This window comes from Pteropus medius, unplaced genomic scaffold, assembly GCF_902729225.1.
Source record: "Pteropus medius unplaced genomic scaffold, Ma_sr-lr_union100, whole genome shotgun sequence".
In the NCBI taxonomy this organism is placed as follows: domain Eukaryota; kingdom Metazoa; phylum Chordata; class Mammalia; order Chiroptera; family Pteropodidae; genus Pteropus; species Pteropus medius.
Genome location: NW_024344321.1, coordinates 253,152 through 275,482, shown reverse-complemented (window position 1 = coordinate 275,482; position 22,331 = coordinate 253,152). Strand labels below are relative to the sequence as shown.

The 22,331-nt window shown below is 37.6% G+C and overlaps 1 protein-coding gene and 1 long non-coding RNA gene across 3 annotated transcripts; both read right to left on the bottom strand.

The window, feature by feature from the left end:
* Positions 1-1,048: 1,048 nt before the first annotated feature.
* LOC120608062 (uncharacterized) lies at positions 1,049-12,795 on the bottom strand. The gene is made up of 3 exons (XR_005654303.1): positions 12,526-12,795; positions 3,380-3,523; positions 1,049-2,629 (listed from the first exon to the last, which is right to left on the bottom strand). It is a non-coding gene; the product is annotated as an uncharacterized LOC120608062 (long non-coding RNA).
* A 4,822-nt stretch (positions 12,796-17,617) lies between these two features.
* On the bottom strand, positions 17,618-21,103 carry RNASE10 (ribonuclease A family member 10 (inactive)). Of its 2 annotated transcripts, none has more exons than XM_039869814.1 (2): positions 20,877-21,103; positions 17,618-19,555 (listed from the first exon to the last, which is right to left on the bottom strand). In XM_039869814.1, exon 2 carries the CDS (start codon positions 19,548-19,550, stop codon positions 18,903-18,905), a length of 648 nt encoding a protein of 215 aa, XP_039725748.1. In that variant the 5' UTR covers positions 19,551-19,555; positions 20,877-21,103; the 3' UTR covers positions 17,618-18,902. The 2 variants fall into 2 exon arrangements, with proteins under 2 accessions (XP_039725748.1, XP_039725747.1); XM_039869813.1 differs by having other exon boundaries at positions 20,869-21,101.
* Positions 21,104-22,331: the final 1,228 nt, after the last annotated feature.

Genomic DNA, 22,331 nt, shown 5'->3' with positions numbered 1-22,331 from the left:
CTCCCTGAATTCCAAAGAAATACAGGAATATTATCACCTCACTGCTGGTGGCCCCAGAACCTTCATGAGAGATGGTGCTCAGGGCCTGCAATCTGATTGGAAAAGGGGGGTAAAGAACTTGAATTAAAGTTGAATTTGCATAGTTTTAAAGCAAAATTCTCACCAAATATATAGCGAGCACGTGTCAAAGCATTATTTTGCTTTTTAATGTGAGAACCAGCAGAGAAGATAAAAATTTCTGGTTCCTTATGTTTTGGAAAGGAGAAATAAATGCAGTTAGTAAAAGAAATGCCTAAAAAATAGGTTAGATACAATCCAGTTTGCTATCTAATGGGCTATAGAAGACAATGCTTTTGGAGTTAATCTTTCTACGGGGATATAAAGTCATAAGACCTTATTGGATTCTGAATTTAACCTCTGAACTTAGGGGCAGTAACTCATCCATGTTTCCATCCATTGTGATTATCAAACATACTGTGCCAGATAAGGTCCAGAGTGCAAATGTGGGTTGATTAATTGGTGAATGGTAGATCCTGCTCTTATTGAAGCAGACTTACTAGAAAATACTCTAGGATAATATAAAAAATAAGAAATTGTCATTTTGTTTCCCCCAAATTGAAGATGATTTTTTATCTTTCTCATTAAGAAGCATGTTATTCCATTTTATGCTTTAACTGAGATCATATGTTTGTTTCAGAATGGCAGCAGTGCTCTGGCTGAGATGATGAGGGAGGCTAACCCCTTCACTCTCCATGGTATTGCCATCATCCCTCTCTGACCCTACTTAAACATACATTCATTCATTTATTCAACAAGTGTTTGTTTAGTGTCTATGCATGCCAGTCACTTGGCCAACTATTGGGCCCACAAAGTGAATATGAATCTCTGGTTACAGGTTAAGTTGTTCCTAACACCAGAATTTAAACAGATTCAGATATACTCAGTTACGTGGTGAGGCAGTGTTTTTAAGGATTCTAGTTACATGAGGAGAATTGCTGCAGAGGAAGGATTCCACATGATAGAAAAGAAAATGATAACTGGGGCAGAGAAGCAAGAATGGTGTTTTATTTCTATCGAACTTCCCATCCCCGCTCCACGGACACACTAACATACACCTGGCCTTTTCGACCCGAGTTTGAACACTATGGAGAGAAAAGCTTTGAGTAGAATATGATAGAGCTATTTTGAGGAGAGACTCTAAGAGACTGAGGAATACTCTTTTGGCGCTCAAGGGTTGAAGAGTAACACAGAGTGATAAAGGCATAATCTCTCCATTTTCCCCAAGGAAAACCACATACCTCTAAAACCTGCCTAAATAGTTTTGGTGCTGTTAGAAGAAAGCACATTTTGGTATAGAAGCCAAGTGTCATGGAGGCACCAGCAACCATGACATCACTCAAATTCTCACATGTGTCCCTCACGGTAAAGAACACCATCAAGAAGGATTGGAGTAGAAGAAAGAAAGACACCACCTGATACATATGACCTACTGGTCTGGGAGCATTTTGAGACTTTTCCTGGAGAATTATAGATATGACAGATATGACATGGACAAGATTTAAGAGTATCTAGAGGGCTTATAGCTGTGTAGACACTACCATTGTCTCTCAATATTTGTAATCCTTTTCTTCATCTGGAGGTTGTACTAAGAAACTCAAATTTTACCTGAGCATGTAGTCACCCAAAATAAAAGCGATACTTCCTAGTTTTCTTTGCAAGTAAAATTGACCACGTGACTAATTTCTAAACAATGGGATGTTTATGAAAAATAAGTGAAATGAGTGAAACTTCTGGGACATATCCATGAAGGAAAGAGGAATCCCTTATTTTTCCTTCTCTTTTTCCTAATGTTATCTTGGACCTTGACATGGAAACCATCTGTTAAGTTTGGCAGAGCAACAAAATAGAAAGAACCTGGATATCTGACCCCATGGAGCACTATACCAGACCTGAATTGACTATCCCCGGACTTTAGAAAAAGAAATGTGAGAGAGAAACAAACACCTCTCTTGTTTTAGTCATTGCTATTTGAAGTTTTGGTCACTGTCAAATCAATTCTAATTAATACATACAGGAATTGGGGAGGGGTAGCAAAATCACGTGAGATATAGGTGGTTACTGTTGAAAGGATCCCAGACTGACGAGACATGAGAATTTACACCATAAGCCTGGTGTAAATTTTAAGAATTACATGTAGTGATATATTTATAAAAACAGAAGCACAACAGTTGACACTATGTTAGAGAAATGGCAGACCTGTCTAACTATTGTCTTGTCCCTACTCTTTACCCCAAATGTTCTGGCATAGAAGCACAACAAAAGAAAATTCGAATATAGGGATTGGTAGAAACAACTCTTGGGTTGGGAATTACAGTTTGGGATGCATCACAGACATATTTCTGGGCTTGGAGGACCATAGAAATCCTTTGTGCTTCTTTGGACTCAGATGATTCTTCTTAATCTTGAGACTATTACAGGCAGAAGTGAGGCTCTTTGGTCAATCCCCAAGCCAAAACTCAAACTGAGATTGCCACTGCTGTGCATCCTCCATTTCCATCTCATGATTTACAACCACAGGTCACAGACAGCTTTGTGAGATACCCAAAATGCAGTCAGATATCTTCTGAATCTATGAATTAAAGAATAAAATTTGCAAGTTAAATTTAAAAGCCTGAGGAAGAACTTTTAATTTTTTATTTTAATCAAATTAATTCCCTCTTAATAAGTGTTCTGGAAAAACTCTTTTGAGTGCACCAAAAACCTCGAATCAACTCTCACACCTTCTGTTCTTTAATAGCCTGATAGCACTGGCATGCCCTTGGTTGCTGCTCAGTGCATAGCATACAGCAAAAGCCCAATGCAAGGCCTGGAGCCTGCCCTAGGCCTTCTGTTTCTGGCTGAGAGCCAAGATAGGTAGACTGATGACCTTACTGGAAGACACCCAGGGCACAGCTTGGGCATGATCAAAGGACAGAGTTGATGGGTTAAAAAAATAATGTCGGAGATATGGAACATTCTATGTAGTCCATGCACACATTGACCTCATTCGCCTCATTATTCTGAATATATCAGAGGTCAATTGTTCTCCCTGAGTGGGAACAGGTACTGATTTCCTCTTATTTCAAACAATAACGATAAAAATCATGAAAGCAACATGTCCAGGCTTCGATAGCCTTATAAGTATAAAATAAGGCTACACGTCCATTAAAACACAAATTTTAAAGACTTCAAATGTCCATGTCCCCTATCACAAATGTAATCTCTCTTTAATGTCCTTAGATAACTTCTGAATCTCTTGGGGGTGCTGACTTCATGCAGTCTCACAGGAACTACACGTCCTTCCCACTGCTCTCTCTGACCAGGGGTCGTATACACTTACTGTCCTCTCAGAGGATGTCACAGGCCTGTCTCCACACCGGTGATGTTGCTTTCAGCATTGCCTCAGCTTCAGGGGAGAGAGTGCTGCCTCTCCTTTACTTTCAGATTCCAAGATATGCTGTTCCCTTAATTATCTAGAGCAGAGCTGTGATTAGATAGAAGCGTCTTTAAAATTAAATGTTAAAGAAACTGGAATAAAAAAAATTCAAACAGTAATAAAATTTGCAGAAGTTAACATCTTTGTATGAACCTTTTCGTTTGCCTTTCGGCAGATTTCCAAAGGATAGAGCCTGCAAGTAAACTTCATGGGTAACATGAGTATTTGATTTGTGATTGTCACTACAACGTACATTTATGTTTTGTGTACTTTTCTATAACTGTGTTATGCTTTGATTTTAGTATGTTTAAATTTTTTATAAATCAACGCACGATTACATTTTTAAAATCCAATTTACTTTGACAAATTTTCTCCCCAAAAGCTATATCAACACATACACAGAGTTTCTCTATCCCTTCTAACATTATTATCAGATATATCATATTACATTCTAATAGATAAAAAAATTCTGATTCTGTTTGTCTGGTTATTAATGAGATTAAACATCTCAAATTTTACCGTTAATTTATTCTTTTTTGTGCTAATTTCTTATTCATATTTTCTGCATATTTTTCTACTGGGTTGTTTATTGATTTTAGCAACACTTCATACAATGGATATTAATCCTTCTAGTATATGCTGCAAATAGTTTTTTATTTAGATATTTCTTTTAAAAATTTGTTTATATCTTTTGTCATTCAGAGGTTTTAAATTTTGTGCACTGAATTACAACTGATGGTTTGTATATCCTTTAATGTTATAAATCTACTTTTTTATATTTTCTGCTCATGTGTTTATAATGTGATTTTTAAATGTCTTACATTTCAAATATTTAATTCATATGTGACCTTTTTTCGTGTATGATGTGAAGTAGAAATCCTATTCTGCTGACATTTGAAAGATAGTCCAATGTGTCTCCACTACTTTGAAATTCTACTGTTTCAGCTTCGCATGGTAGACTAGGTCATTTCACATCAACTCCTTGCTAAAATAATTGGAAGAGCTAAACAAAAAAAACTTCAGATCTCTTGGAAGGCATCAGAGAGTGCCAAGTTAGTGATGAATTGTGGGGCCAAGTTTCAGGAAAGGAGATAGCTGAGCCTGGCATTTGGGATCACTTTCCCTCCTCAAGACAATGCCAATTTCAAAGTGGCTTATGAGAAGCTGAAACAAGCTTTACTTAGATTCATAGGCTGAAGAAAACAAAACTTAAAACTTAAGACCCCAGAATATCTAAATTGGATACCCTGGTAATATCTAAAGCTTTAGTTAGAATATTAAGATATTCTAGGAGTAAGAATGAAACAGAAATAGACCTACCCTCACATAGACTAAATCTCAACCCTGAAGCACTTAAAGCTCTGATGAAACTAGTTATAGGATTGCTAATGGTCAATTCCTACTTCTGCAAAAAAACATATTTTTTCCTTATGGAGGGAAATAGCATCTTCCAGAGCCTCAATGTATCTTTCCACTTACTCATATACCATATTCATCATATAATGAAAAATAACCAACACACAAGAAGATAAGCCATGATAGTAAACCCAAGAACAAGAGACTGAGAAAATAGACAATACCCACATAACTAAGAAAATGCAGTTATTAGACAAGAATTTTTATGTAACTAATACGTCCAAATACATGCAAATATGTCTATACACAAATACAGTGTGTTAGTCTTGTTCTAATACTACAAGATGACCTCTAAGATGTCCCCCCTCCCCCTGTTGTACATGCCCCACATTATCTCCTCTCCTTGAGTATGGCAGGACTTGTGAATACGATGGGATAGTCACTTCATGATGTTTTAGTTTATGGAGCAGTTGACTTGAAGAAAGGGAGATTATCTTCGGTGGGCTTGATTTGATTAGGTGGACTAAAAAAAGATTTGAAGTTTTGGAAGGGGTTGCTACGAGGGGAATTTTCCACTCTTGGGTTTAAGATGGAGGGGCAACATGACAGGGAATATTAGGTGGCTCCTGGATGCTAAGAGTGACTCTCCGTCAACAGCCAGCTAAAAGACAAGGACCTCAGTCCTACAACCAAAAGAGACCGGATTCAGCTGATCACATGGATGAGTTTGGAAGTGAATTCTTCCCCAAAGCCTCCAAGAGTGAAGCCTGGCTGACTCTTGGAGTGTGACACGTGGGTGGAGAATCCAACCGAGCCAAAATTCAGACCTATAGAACTACGAGATTAGAAATAGGTATTGTTTTAACCCACTAAGTTTGTGGTAATTTGTTATATAGCAATAAAATAAGTAATACAATAAGATTGAGATTTTGGGGAGGCAACAATAAATAATGACAAAGAAATAAATAGAATACAGGAACTAAAAACTACTATTGAAACAAAAACCTAATGCCTGGGTTTAAAAGTAAATAGATACAAGTGGGCCCTGCATTGTAGATGGGTTCCAATTTCTTCACATCCTCAACGCTTGCTATTTTCATAGTTTTTTGATGGTGGATAAACAAATTGTGGTACATGCATATAATGGAATATTATTCAACCATAAAAAAGAAAGAAGTACTAATACATGCCACAATTTGGACAAACCTGGAAAACATTATGCTAAGTGAAAGAAGGCACACATAAAATGTCAATATTGTATGATTCCATTTATGTGAAATATCCAGAATAGATAAATCCAAAGAGACAGAAAGCAAGTTGGTGTTCGCCAGGGGGTGAAGAGAGAGAAAAATCAGGAGTGATTGCTTAATGAATGTGAGGTTTTCTTTTGGGATGTGGGATGTTTGGGATCTATATAGAGATGGTGGTTTCATAACATTGCGAATGTACTAAATGCCATTAAATTGTACTTTTAAGTGTTAATAGTATCTGAACTTTACTTCAATAAAAAAATCAAATGCATTGGTAATTGCCAGCAAGAACATTTAAAAAATTAAAAAGAAATAACATTATTAAGATGGTGAATTATGAATAAAATCTTTAGATATTATTATAGTATGTTAATTTTCTGATTTTGGTAATTATGGATATTTAATTGAATGTCCTGGTCCTAGAAATTCATGGAAATAATATAGTGATAGAAAGGCATCATGTCTGAAACTTAATTTCAAATAGTTCCCCCAAAATGATTGATGTAAAAACAAATGTGGTAAATTTACCAATTGGGGAAACTGGATTAAAGGTGTATAGAAGTTTATTTTACTATTTTTACAAATTTCCTCTAAGTCTGATATGAACTAGTAGTAATATAAATGGTAATTAAGCATTTGAAAAGATGCTCAATCTCACTGGTAATATGGAAAATGTAAACTAGTATGACAATGAGATATAACTGCATATGCATCATAATTTGGAATTCTTCTGTCAAGTGTCTACCCTAAAGAAACACACATATAAGTGAAGGAAAATGAACAAGAAAGCTCATTAAAGTGTTATTTGTATAATAAATATTTGACAACTTAAATGTCCACTTACAAAGGAAAAAATAACCCAGTATAGTTAAAATATGGAATACAATAGTAAAAATCAATAAACAGGATCTACATATACTAGTGTTGATAATCTTAATGACAATATTGCTTGTTAAGTTCAAGTAACAAAAGGCTATGCACAGCATGTGGTAATTTATGTATATTTTAAAAAGATACTGTACTATATGTGTATATATATTGTTTATGGTATATGCAGAAATAATAAATCATAAAAACATCCACAGGGAGAATAGTCACCAACATTTGTTTACTGGTTACTTCTGGGGAATGAGGAGAAAGACATGGGGGAGTAACACTAGCTCATCTAACCCCTCTTAAATCTTCTTTAAAAAATAATAAAAAGATTCAAACCAAATATGATCAAACATTAACATTTTAAAATATTGACGGAAGTGTCTGGGTATGTTTTATTTTTACTTTTATTCTTTTTCTGTATGTTTGATATTTATTATTATTTTAAAACGGAAATAAAAAAGACTTAATTATAGTGTTCTAAAATGTGGAGGTGGGAGACAGAGGAGAGGAGAATGTCTAATTTTTTTTAAGGGGATTAGATAAGAAGGAACATTCTGATAAGTCTGTTTATGAGATTAGCTTTGGAATAATTTAAAACACTGACAGAAAAATAATCAGAGAGTCACCAATTTGTACCTATATGGTAAGTTCTTTTCCTTACAAATGTTAAGAGCTATATATGGTAACATGATGTTGAAAATCATGTTTTACAGAGATACATCATATTAACTGTTGAACACTGACAGTGCTAATCAAAAATTAACCATATTCCAAAGTCCAGAGAAATTATGATTAACTTATTGATATATAATGCCCCATATTTTTAATAAAATAGGTGCTGGAATATTCAAATTTATTATGAAAGTTTGAGACATATGAAAAGTCAAGAACTCACTTTACAGTTCTAATCATGAGACTAGTGCACTGGTGCCATCTGGTGGCGTACCTCACACACATTGGAGATACTGGAGAATTTGTTATTTTTGGGAAGTAAATACCATAAAAGAGGAACAATTAGAACCACCAAAAATTCAGCACCTACCATTTGCCCAGTATTATACAAACAAGCGCGCACGCTACACGTACACATGTGTATATACACATGCATATATCCTTTTAACAACATTGAATTTTTTATTTTAAAGAGAAATTTATTTGCCTAAGTCTACAAAATTAGTTTTGTTTACATAGTCCATTCCCTTCACACACTGAATTGCCTCCATATCTCTTTGAAGACTGCACTTACAAAACGTGAAGCGAAGGCAAAATCACAAAGCAGATACTAGAGGATAAAGTCTTAATATTTAAGAATTAAAGGTTATTAAAGACTTCATAATATATTCTAAGCTATTCTAAGAATTGCTTTCATAAAACAAAAAACCAGGATGCTCTCAAAGAGTTACAATAAAAAGAAATAAACACTAGGAAAATAGATATATAAATGTCAGGGGGAACAAAAGAGTAAATATTAGAGTCAAAAGATAAAGTCAATGAAACTTCCAAGAAATTAGTTCCAAAAACATGACAAAAGCATAGAAGAAAGGATAAGAAATATAGAAGAGCAATGAAAGAGATTCAATATTTGACTCTTAGAGTTCCAGAAAGGGAAGAGAGACAAAAAGGAAAACTGAAAATTTAATGAAGTCAATTTCCCAGACCCCAAAATTTGAGAGTCTGGATGAAACCCTACCATTATCACGACCACTCCTCCCCAGTGCAGGATACAGTGACCTATATGCACACACATCAATGTGAAAATTGAGAAAACAGGCTTAAAAAGGTCCAAAAAGCTTGTTAACACAATTAAAAAGATTGCTTACAAAGACCCATATAATGGCACAAGACTTAACAATAGCAATGGTGAGAATATAATTTTTATTAGTTACAAAAGAAAAATAATGGTAGCTTCAGCAGAAAAACTTGAGAAATTCCACCTTAACCAAGTGAATGATGTAAATACTGTTGGTAATGGATCAAATTAGAATTGAATGGGAAGTGCTAGAATGCACTGGGAAGAATGTACACCATTTCTGTGACATCTCTGCCAAAGATGCAGAATCTGAATCGAATTAGGACAAACCCACATTGAGAGACATTCTGCAAAGTACCTGGCCTATAATCTTCAAAAGAGTCAAAGTCACGAATGAAAGAATGCCTGTGGAACTATATCAGACTCAAGGAGAACAAAGAAATATGACCACTAAAAGAAGCATGAGACTCTAAATTGGGTCTTTTTGTTATAAAGGGCATTATTGGGACAAACAATAAAATTTAAATAAGGTCTGGGTTAGATGGTACCATAATGAGAACATTAATGTCCTGGTTTTGATTATTGTATTGTGATTATGTATATGAATATCCTTGTTTGTAAGAAAGACACACTGAAGTGTTCGGGTAAAGCACTCAGCAAGTTACTTTCAAATAGTTCAGGAAAAAAAGTTCTTTGTACTGTACATGCACCGTTTCTGAGTTTAATATTATTTCAGACATTTTAAAATATATTTTAAAAGTGTAATACAAAACTGCGTATAATATTTGACTCTAAATTTGTTTTTAAAGATCTTCATGTTTCTATTTATATTTGTACATAAAAAGCTAAAAGTATATGCACCAAAATATTAAGTGATTAACTTTGAGTACTGTTATTTGAGCACGACTTCTCTGTATTTTTCTAATTTTCTACAATGAATTTTATTGCTCTTTTTTTTGATTCATTAAGTCTCTAGAAGAAAAAACTATAAAATACTTAAACGAAAATAAAATTAACTAGAATTACCCTAAATCTCATCATTAAAAGTTAACCATTGATGATATTTTGAAATATATCTTTCCAGGATTTTTTAAATACAAATATAAACATAAAGGGTTTTTTTTTTTACAAATACATGCATATTTTCATAAAATTAATCATGACAAACCCACTATAAACTTATTTTCACTGAACATATCTACATTCTTCTATGTTAATAAATGCAGATTTTTATTATCACTTTAAGGAGCAGAATACTATTTTATTGTTAGACTACTGTTATTTATTTAAATTATCCCTGTTGTTGGACATTTAGGATTTTCCACTTTTTACTGTTACAAACCATGCTTCTGTTATCTCAGAAGCAGCTTTGATCACATTCTATTCATTAGAAGTGAATCACATTCTATTCATTAGAAGTGAATCACCAAGTTCAGCCCACACTCAAGGATAGGTAAATTAAGCTCGCCTTTTGAAGAGAAGAATACCAATGAATATGTGGGTGTTAAAGCCACTGTAATAACTGAAGATCATAAAACTTTTATCAAGTAACCTCTGTAAGTCTTTGATATTGGTGAGAGATGGCTGACTCTCCCCAGATCAAGAAAGTTGGAAATATAATATAGTGGTAACACTATTGTTTTAAAGACTAGGAAATCTAGTCCATCTTTCTCTTGAGTGGTATTGACTATATATATAAAAGGAGGATCAGAAAATGTTAGCCAACGTTTGAGAAGAGGCCATGCAAAAAATGAGTTTAATTTAATACATATACATTGAACACCTAAAATGGACAAAGCATTCTATTAGTTCTGCACAGGAAATTCCTCATTTACTGATAACAAGAATCAGAGAGTTTACTTATCAAGATCAGCTAGCAAATGTTAAAACTAGCATCTGAACATAGGCTGTAAAGTTCTAGATTCCATGTGCTTAACTATTATGCCACACTGACATTTTACAGTCTACCTTGCCTGCCTGCCTGCCTGCCTGCAATGACCTTCAACCTGGGCACTTGCCCTTTAGCTCCTTGAAGACTCTCAAGTCAAATAAGTCATTCATCTCTTCCTTAGAATATGTATATCCTAAAGAACTAGCTTCTGTCAGGGCTTGCCCTTAGCAAAGGTATTAGGTCAGGTGACTTAAAAGCAGAGCCTAAGATGACCATTCTTGAGCTAGTGATTCACTGAGGGAGTGTGTTCAGGAGAAACCGGTAAAGATGTAAAGGAAGCAGGATAAGGCAGAAGAAAAAGCTAAACAAAGATGTGATTTTCACTTCAAATCTACCCTCAAACCACATTGGGCGCTTTAGAACATGATTGACATAAAATTAAGGCAAGAAGTCCAAGTTCCTGTATATGTATCTGCAGCAATCAGTCATTGGCTGTGGGCTACCCTTTGGGGAAGAACATAACCTCTTAGGCATTGCCAAGGAGGAGGCCCCCTCACACTGGAGGCGATTCTCCAGAGAAGAGTGCACTGTGAATTCTCAGCATGCTCACAGCAGCTGGGGGATGGCTGCACCTCTCCTCTCTGGTAAAGGATATCTGTCTTTATCAGTTAACCCTTTGGGTATCCTTTCCTTCACTTTGGAAATACATTCTCCTAACCCCCAGTCTCCTAATGCAGCTGCTTGCTGTATGTTGGCCTTTTGCCAGATCAGCTTTCCAGAGCAGTGCCGAGTGCTGGACCTAATCACATCACCTTCCTTACTCTTATCATAATCATCCCCTATGGGTTTCCTTTGTGGATGTGCTACAAGCGCAGATACAATCAGTTTTAGTTTTTTTGTTGTGGTTGATGTGTTGTTGTTGTTTTTAATGAATGGATACCCAGTAATTAGCACACTGCCAACTTCATGCAAAAGCATTCATAGAATAAGTGCTGTTTTGCATTTTGCTTTTCTTATTGTCACCTATAAAGGTGCTGAAAATCTCATTCATTCTTTGAAGTTAAAAATTTTATATCCTAGTGTATATGGATACACGATAAGCTTATAAAGATATAATTCCCCACACTAGCCTCATGCTAATGCTAGAGAGCTGACATTTTCCAACAGTGGTGCATCTCAGTGCCTCCTGAAATCCTATATAAATAGGTAAGGTTATTACGCCTTGATGTGAGCACTTGCATTTCCCTCGTAGTCCCTTCTGCTTAGCCTTAATAACACCATTTTCCTCTTCCCCTTTATTCTTCCCTTAAATCCAACTTTTACTTGGTTTCTAAATCATAATTCTAATAAAGCCCCAGCCCAACTGCTTCTAGAGTTGACATTGCTGTGATTTGAATCACTTTCCGGGAATGAACTTAAAGCCCAGTTTGCACATGTGAAGAGGAGAGGGCAGGCCTATGGGCAAGGACAGGAACAGCAGTAAATTACCCGCTAAATCAAAGTATTGCTAAAAATAGCGACAACTCTGTCCCTTGGAGTCTCTTTCCATCCCACCAGGAGTGAATCTCTCTGTCCAATGATATAAATTTACAACTTTGGGAAGGATAAAGAATGAAAAGGGCCACCTCAGTCTACACTGCCTGCCAAGAGTGAGCACTTGAGGGATCTGAGGAGAGTGTATGTCAGGAGCCCAATGAGGACATGATACATAAGACATTATCTTGGATTTGGCTACAAGCAGTTGTGCCTCTTAAGTGTGTGTGTGGCCCTGGCCAAATGGGCAGTGGGGGGCGAGGGGGAGAGTATAGGGTCCCAATCTACATAAACAATTTGATTTTTAAATATATTATAAAATTCATGGGCCCAAGTGGAGTATAGTGACTTAACAATGGAGATTTAGAATTAAGGGTAGAGAAAACATACTTACACATTTGTTTATGTTCAATCAGTGCACATGCAGATTCCTTGTAGGGTCCAGGCTCTATCTCTTCCTATTAGATCTAGGAACCATTTCTTCGTGTTCTCTGTAGTTAAATGTATCATTCTTGGATAATTTCTCCCACCACAAGAAAAAGGTAGCACAATGCCACAGCTCTTCAAAATCTGTCCGAATTGAAACAACATAGATCTTCTTGCCTCTGCAGTTTCCTAATGCTATTTATATAATACTGGCTATGTCATGGCTCATGACACTGAATCATCCACTGTCTGCCTGTGAATACCAGCTTCCAATGACTCTCCCAAAGGTTACTTTGTTACTTTACATGGTTGATAATGACCACAGATGCGAGTCCTACCTAGTGCCATAGTCTGTTTTGGCCACTAGAACAAACTATAGCAGATCGGGCTTCTTATAAACAACAGAAATCTCAGTTTTGGAGGCTGAAAGTCCAAGATCAAGGTGTCAACATGGTCTGGTAGAGCCCTCTCCTGGAGTGTAGACTTCTTATAATTTCCTCAGATGGCAGAAGAAGTTAGGGAGCTCTGCAGGATCTCTTTTATAAAAGCCTTAATCTAATTCATGAGGGGTCCATGACCTAATCCCCTCCCAAAAGCCCTACCTTCTAACACCCTCACATTGGGCATTAGGATTCCGACATGTGAATTTGCCAGGGGCCAGGGTGACACACATTTAGACCTTAGCACCCAGAGTAGGCAGGAAAATGAGAATGATAATTCATTTTCTTGCCATGGGATATTTGCCATTTGGAATTTTATAGTGTAACTATAGAACAACACATCTTCCAACCATATGTTTTCTTGAATTCTTTAGGCCATAATCACTGTATTTCTACAATGTGACCTCTTTTGTAACTGATCATACCACACTCTTGCCTTTCACACATTACCACCAGCCAGGAAGATAGGCAAGGGTCCCATGGGCAGAGTGAAAAAAGAAGTCCTGTTTACACAAGGAATGATACTCCTTCATTTTGCACACATTAAAATCAGCCCAAGAGAGTATGTCATCACTCGTCAACCAGAGGCGAGACAACACTGATCAAAAGTGCCCTATTGGCACTGCACAGCAATAGTCTCAAAAGTCCTTTGAAGAGACAGGAGCACTGCAAAGTGATGGAGTAACCACCCTGGGTGCCAGCAGTAGGAGGCTCACTGGAAAAGGAACATGTGCTGCTACCCCTGCCACCTTCAAGTGCTATAGGAACATGGATGGATGAAAGCCAGCCACACGTGTGCTCAAGTCCAAGGATTAGTAGGGACCACTGGTGACCCAGAGTCCTACATTCATATTGTGTCTAGGATGTGTTTAAGTCACCCCAAATCAATATACCAGTACCATTCTGGTGGCTCACTGTCATGTGATCCCACAAAAGAAATACCACACCAATCAGAAGGGGCCATCCACTTACTGGGCCACTTTCCTGGAACTAGGGCTGGCTTCAGAGCCCTAAGATGACCCCGTAGGTGCAAGTCTCAGAACTCTTCAAGGACAGCTGGCTGGCCCTATACACGGGGTAGGGTAACAGTACCCTGAAGGGGAGTAGTGAGACTTAGGCCCACAGGCCCCAGTTCAAGCTCAGGGTACCTGATCCAGATGGCACTGCTGGTCCCAATCAGTCCCAAAAATCAGAGGGCAACTTCCTGTGTGAAAGGCAGTTCAAAGTATAGGGACCCTGAAGGGATAGGTTCAGAGCAGGGGCCCGGTTTACTCAGGTCTAAAGACTGCACTGGCTTCAAGTATATAAACATTGTGGCCAACCAAAGAATGGAATTTGATCAGTTTTACAAGACCCCACATATCCACACACTAGCCAATGTGTCTAAAACTGAAACCCATGTTAACGCTATTGCGCTTATATCATAGTACTGCTTCCAGAAGGATGCTGTCAAAATGCTTATTGCTCTTTATGATCAACGAGTCTTGTGACATCACCGCCAAATGCAGCTGCCATTCAACGAGCATTACTATGGGCCATTTAGTCTCCTATAATACTCATAACAACCCTATACAGTAGATACTAGTGTTATCTCATTTAACAAATAAGGAACTTGAGGTTCTGAGAACCAAGAGTTATTACCCATGGTCACAACTGTTTTTAAGTGGCAAAGCTTCAATTTTATCCCGGGTCTATCTGATTCCCAAGAAGTGGTTATTTTCTCCTATAGCATACCACATGAGATTACTTGGTAATCTGAGTACAGATTATTTTATAATCTCACCTAGATGTCAGTCTTCAAGGTGGGCCCCATGAAAACTGTATTAGGTGAAAAAACTCAGATGAAGGGCTTAAAAAAAGTCTAGAATAACTTTTTCCAACTAGAAACACTAGTTCTAGAAATCAATTTTTAAGTGACTAAGGAGAAGGGGGAGGAATTTCACGGTGAAGTAAATTCAGAAATGCTGAATATGCTCTCTGCCTCTTAGAGAGTCACAGTGCATGTTAATATTAAAGGTTCTGAGATCTGTATTTTTTTTTAAAAACCTACTTAACTCTTGTTAACCCAGCATCTCCCAAATCATTTTAACATCCCTGTCAATAGTCTTTGAAATATCAGTTTACAGAAAAATTCCCATAGGAAGAATAGTAATGAGACCCCTAAGATGCCTAGACTCCACCTGATGCCCAGGTCCCGATCCAGACTAATTAAATCAATATCTCTGGAAGAAGAATCCTGGGATTGTACTTACTGTATTTTTTTAAGCTCCCCAAGGTGATTCCAATGAGTAGTCAAGGTTAAGAAAGACTTGTGTAGAGTATCCTGCAGACAATATTTAAGTGTCTTGCAAATAAATAATAAAGGAGTCATTTTCTGGCCTTGGTTCCCCTCTCCCAGTCACATTTCTGTGCTATGTTACCCAATGTTAGCAAAGCAACAGCCAAAAAGAGAGTGAGAATAATAATGACAGCAAAGAGACTGAATTGGGGGTGGGAAAAGATTGTTCTATATTTTTAAAAGGATTAAAGTACACATTCTAATAAAAATCCAAACTTTGTTGAACTTTCTTATACATACTATGGTTTTGTTTTATTTTTTTGTCTGTTTGTTTGTTTGTTTAATATTATGTTAAGAAGCAGCCATAATCATCCAGATGTTGGGCCTCTAAAGTCATCCTCTGGCCCTGTGTTCACATCCTGAGAGGACTCAGAACCTAGAGATTCTCTCCTGCATCTGCTCCAGCTCTTGCTCGGGCTCTCGCTCATTTTCTTATAGTACCTGGTGCATATGTGCTCAGCACTATAAATATTTTTTGACCGATGTAAAGAAAAAGAATCCAGAATCCAGATCTAAAACTTTGAGTCAAATCTCATCCTTGGGGATGTGGGTGAGCAAACCAAATGGCACCTTAAATTGGGAAGCAGCAAATAGAAGGAAGGTCAGGAACCCTCCATTTGAATTACAGATCAGGCATTTATGAGTTAGATGATATTGGTTGAGGTAAACTTGGCCTTTCTGAGTCTGTTACTTATCATCTGTAAAACACACTAATATAACATCACTTCCTTACTGGGATTACATAAAACCAAATATGTGACAGCCTCTAGTAAAGTGTTCAACATTGAATTATAACTTCCTTCCTGCTCATCTTGAAAAGACGTCCGAAATGTAGATTAGGCTACTCTTTTTGTTAGATTGTGCAGTATTTGACAGGAGTCAGAAACTTGCTCCTCTTAAGTGACTATTTCATACAATTTTTAACTTCTGAGGAGGTACTGGATAACCAATAAACAGGTAATCATTGATCAAATGTGTTGAAGAATAAGAAGAAACATAGTTGCTTCCACATAAATGCTTATGGCCTAACTAGAGTCATATATTGTATATGCAAATTAATTAAGGGCTAATTAAATAGCATATATAGGTCCATGATCCCTTACCTGAAACTTTTGGGGCCAATGCATATTGAAATTTAGAATTTTTCAGATTTCAATATTATGTGACTCGTGTGTGTGTGTGTGTGTGTGTGAGAGAGAGAGAGAGAGAAAGAGAGAGAGAGAGATTACTTAAACACCCTTAGAAGAGTCTCTCTGAGGCAGTATTCATAATCAAACACATTGATATTTCCTCAGTGAAATGTGTAATGGCCATATAGCCATATAGCATTTAGATTTTGCATCTAAATAAGTTTTGGAGCCTTTGAAAGAAAACTTCTGTTTTCAGAGCTTTGGGGGTTTAGAAACAGTGGATAAGGAATTGAAAATCTGTTATATGGCCTAAAGCATGTATACTGGAAGCGCAAAGAGAAGCGCAAAGAGAAAGCTGCAAGAGTCAGTGAAAGTTTTATAAATGAGGCAGCATTTGGGTTACAATGAGTTAATTTTCTGTTCCTGTTGAGTAAGGAGTCCAGATCTTGTCACCACATTGTGTTTTCCTGCTGGAGCCACTAAGTACCCTCAGAGTGTTTTGTAGGTTGCTTTCCTGAGATTGTCTCCCCAGCCTAATAAAAGCCTGACCACTGAGATTTGTCCAAAATGAAGACTAAAAGGTGGAGCTAGGGTGACAATGTAGAAACCCTTAAAAAGAAAAATTGGTGGGAACCTATAAGAGGATGTCATCTCATCTGTGAATGAGAGAATATATGCTTCAAATCCTTACTAATTCTAGTTTCTTAATAGTTTACCCCATACAAAGGACCCTTTGGTTTTTGATTAAGAAGTCAGACTTTCAAATTCCCAGTCCTAAATAGCTTTGGTTTACCTACTGGAAAATTTCTAACATGGCTGATTTTCTCTGACGTCTACTCTTCTATCATCTCTTTCTACCTCACTTCTTATTTTCTCCCTTGCCTTAGATAATCTTTTGTCTTTTCCTCCTGGAAGGGGTTCACCATCAGGAAGAGTAGGAATCTGCCTTGGCCAACTCCTCACTTCCCACCACTCCCTCACTGACCTGTAAAATGTCAGGGCAGCCCACAGGTGCAGATACGCTTCCTGCCCAACAATGCTGTTTCTAAGAAGTCATTGCCAGGAGAGATGAGTCAGAAGTATAAAGGGAAATATTAAATTAAAAGAGTCTGAGAGGCTACTAGAACCAACACATTTAAGTTGTTGCCTGCCTTTGAGAACAGAAATGATAAAGGAAATTGAGGAATAAATGAGGAAAGAACAGGAAAGTAAAAGGCAGGTCAGAGTAAGACAAAATTTTTTTCCCTTCAGTTTCCCACTTATGTATGTCCTTGACTCTTGCGTATGTTACAGTCTGGGAAGGTGAAACAGAGAAAAACTCTAGGAGGAGGATCTCAAAATCGATATAACAGATCCTTGTAGCCATTTTCTTGGATTCCTTCTTGCACTCATGCATGTCTTGCTACGCTATTTCTTGATCAATTTGAATTCAGAGGAAATAGGCTGATGGCATCTACTTACATTCTCTATTTACTCAGCCCCATAGCTTTTTCCCTCCTTGAGTAGATGCAAACCCTCTCTGCCGAAATTATTCTTTCACTAACTTTCCTATCCTTTGGAGCAAAAAAGGAGAAGAGGTGCTAAGTGAGAATGAGAGTCCCTCTGATCTCATTTATTTTACATCTGTTGAGCACCTAATGCGAGCACTACATTCTGGAACAAATTTGGAGAAATGGTACTCTTTCTGATCTCCCTCTCCTCATCAGTCTCTTAACCCACCATCCTCTGATGCCAGACTCACTCTTTGACTATAGGACCAACATCTTACTTGTCATTGCAAAAGTGATCAGTGTCAGTCGAATAAATTTCTAAAAGAATCTGGAGAAAGAACAGGGAGAGCCCCAAAAGAAGAGGAAAAGGAGGACAGAGGGAAGACAGGGTAAAAAGAAGCAAAGCAAAGAAGAGAAGTAAAAGATGGGAGGAAAGAGATAAGGGTAGAGAAAGATCAAGAAAAAGAGGGCTGTCCTTGTCCCAGCACAAGTTCTATTTTGATTTGTACCACCACAGCGCCTGACTAGCAGATCCCTATATCTAGGTCCCATATTTTGGGAGACTTATAATGGGTAGCAGAAAAGGACATGGGCAAAGGATGCATTAAATTCTTGTAGTCTACACCCAAAGGCAAACAGACCAGGAAACAGACTGATGACCAGGACCACAGGAGAGCCTAGAGCAGTTCTTCATTTATCTCTTTCCAAGAGAGGAGATAGGATTGAGAGAGAGAAAAACCAAGAGATTCTACATATTATTAACTATTCTGCCACTTCTAATCCCAGGAACAAAATGCAAGTTAGGCGAACTTGCAGGCAAAGAATTATATTTTCAGGGGAGAATGATAAAGGTTCTCTTCTCAAAACCTTTTTTGCAGAATACCTAAGAGGAGGAAAACATCTTGAGAAAGAGGAAGAAGAGAAGGTAGAGAGGACAAGTTGCTTCATCATTCAGATGTGACCTGGACCTTCATGTCACTACAGGATATAATAATGAACTTTTCAAAAATGAAAGTTAGGTAATTGCAGTGAGGAGTAACTTGATCTGGTTTGGATAACTTGCAGAATGTCAAATCAAAAGGACGGGAACTTTTGTGACATTTGCGTCCCTTGAGTTCACAATCAACAACAGGCCCATTACAGACAGCTTTGACTGTCTCTAGCTCCTCATGAATGAATGTGTACTGGGTTATGCATGTGCGGTTGTGCTCCTTTATCTTATGTGCCATCATGGCATTGCACTCCCGGGCCGTCAGGTCAAACCTAGAATAGTCTTTGTTGCTCTGAAAGAGAGCCTCAGCTCTGAGCATCTTGTTTCCTCCAACTTCATCTTCACTGAGAATGGTCTCTTCTGGCCAGCCAGGTTGCACCAGTACTTTGTTGCTAAGCAGCAGGGTTTCTGTTGTTCGGGAGCCCTCTCCCTCCTTAGTGGCCTCTGCCATGTCCTTTGAGTCGCTGTACCAAAACTCATTCAGTGACTGATCACTATCCTCCAAGAGTGCTGCGGCCATCTGAAGTCCCAATCCTAGGCCCATCCCCAGGCCTAGCAACAGCAGCAACATCATGAAAAAGATCTGCACCAGAGTCAGCTTCATTTTGCCTGGAGGGGAGGAAGGAAAGGACTTTGAGGTGACTCTTGGCTCCAGTAGAGACTCTATGCCCTAAACCCTGACAGCATAGTCTCTGGGGTCTCCTCTTCTTTCTCTACGTTATCCCATCTCCCTCAAGGCAGAGATACTTTCTTGTTCTTTTCTTATTTCTCCTGTCCCTCCTGTCCCTCCCTACCACATGCCCTATCCTGTGTAATGATGTGTGGATCCTGCAGAACTGAAAAATATATGCAAAACAGTTCTGAAATTGGTTCATATGCGGGCATCAGAGGGAGAAAGCTGACATCAACTGTCTCTTAAACAGAAATTAGTTCCACATAACCCAATAGGATTGTTGAGAAGACAAGCAAATACAGTGTCACGCTTACCTCAAGAGAAATTCTTAAAGAAAGCCTTATTCTCAGGAAAGGACTAGAATTACTATAAGAGATCATCTCTATTTTTACCCCAAATTTATTTTTGCTCAGTCAAGGATTTATTACTCTCTTTGCTACCTACCATGCCCCCAAAGATCAAAAGAAATAGAAAAAGTATTACAATGCATTCTCGATCCTAAGATGAGACAGGGAGATGTGTGTGTGTGTGTGTGTGTGTGTGTGTGTCCAGTTTCACATCTCAGGATCCTGCTAAAACTACACCTTGGCACGCCAGATCCCTCCTACTACTAATGATTTCTTAGCACTTAGGTATTTCCTGCCGATTCTTTTTGTACTCTTAGGGAAGGATGGAATAAGAATGAAAACAATGAAAACCAAACAACTGACCTGCCAGAGCTCCTCTACCAATAAAGATGCTAATGAGAGCTGAGAGAAGGTGTACACATCTTTGTCCTGCTAATCTAGTCTCAACCCCTATCAAAGAGAGACCTTCCTTATCAGAAAAAGAAATTGCTATAGTCTGTTGAGTAGGTAGGAGTATTATATCAAAGCTCGATATACTGAATTTTAAAATTGTACTATGATTATTTATGAGACTGTCTTTGTTCTTAGGAAACAAATCCTGAATTATTAAGGAGCAAAGGGGCTTGGTGTATGCAAACTATCCTCAAACCCCAAATGGTTCAAAATTAGATCATATGTATGCATGTACATGTGTGTTTAGAGAGGAAGATAGAAAATAATTTTTTAAAAATGGAAAATTTGTTCTTTTTTTTTTAAAATAATGTATCTGGATGAAAGGTATTCCTTGTATTATTTTTATAACTTTTCTTTAAAGTTGAAATTACTTCAAAATTTTTTAATTTTTTAAAAAGAGAGAATAGCCCATGTTGTTCTCCAGGGCACCCAACACCGCTGTGACTTACCTACACACCTAAGCAGCTTCAAAGATTCTTGTTTCCTCTTGTTTAACAAGTTTTTCCCTCCCAGGATTTGCTTCCTTATGGGAAGTAGCCTGGATGCTGGTCTTCAGAAAAATGGTTATCTCCTTGTCGTCCATGTGCTCTTAAACCCAGGCTTGTTCCTAGGCCCACGCCCCTCCCACTTCTCCAACCTAGCACTGAATAAACACACTCATCCAATTCTCCTTTCTTCTCCCACAAACACTTTGAAGTAAAGCTATTTGGGCATTGAGACAGACCCAGACATCTAAGACAGGAAATGTCTCAGCCTGAAAAACTGCAGACAGTTTGATTTTGCCAATAAATTTTTCCACTCTTGAGTTACACCCACTCTCCTGAGGTACATAGCAGCCTGATCTTGCCCATGAATTTCAAGCCAAGTCAAGTCCTTATATTCTTCATATGTACTTCCTTTAACCCTTTCCTGTTGCTTCTAAAATGTCAAGATTTTTGGCTTTTATTTGCAACATGGTTATTTTGCTTTTCACATTTTAGAACTGTATCATGACTTAACTTGAAGATTTAGAGTATTTGAATCAATTATGAATTGACATCTTTCCTATAAAGCCTAACCCACCTTTCCACTCTCCCCTCCCTCTTTCCAACCCTCAGCCAATAGCCACATTCCCATGAGAATTTCCAGATTCTGCAAACATCTAAAGCAGCAGCATCACTATCAGTTCCTATAGCCTGGGTGGGTAAAACCGGAGGGGTTACAGTGTTGATTCTAGTCACTTTAGCTAAAAGTGACATCATGAGATGATATTTTTAAAGGCACTTTAGAAATTACTGAAGCATTCTAAAAACTCGCTGTAAACATAAGACTGTCTCTTATAGGAAGATGTGTTACTTTGTCATTCGGGCATTAGTTTTCAAATGGTGGTCTGGGGAGCTGCTCATGTATAAAGTCTATCTGGCTGACCATTTGCAGTGCTGATGTCAATAAGTACAACAACAATAATAACAACAACTAATCGATGTTGAGCGCTTACTTCATGCTAGGCACTTATTGCATTTCACCCTTACAATTTGCTTGTGCCATCCCTCTTTGGTGTCCATTTTGCCCATTCACTCTGATGAGATCTGTTTGCAACCTGAAGAGGAAATAAAGACTCCTCTGCTGAACCCAGTAGCTGTAGTGATAAGACACATTACCTACTTCTTTATAATCGGGGTGTTTTTGTTACTATTAGAGATTGTTTGAAATTAACAAAATTGACTAAATATAGAAAAAAGACCTATATGTGTGATCTCAGTATAAACTTTAGACTGGACAGGTTTCTATTTTTGCTTTTTCCTCTTCTAGGCTACAGTTTTCTCATCTTTTAAATTTGAATAATAATAGCTCTTACCTCATAGGGATGTTGTGAATATGATATAAGACACTGCATGTAAAAGGATAAACGTATTAGCTATTGTTGTTGTTA

Excerpts from the sequence above, each read along its gene's own strand:
- RNASE10 (XM_039869814.1), bottom strand. The coding sequence starts at position 19,550 with ATGAAGCTGACTCTGGTGCAGATCTTTTTCATGATGTTGCTGCTGTTG.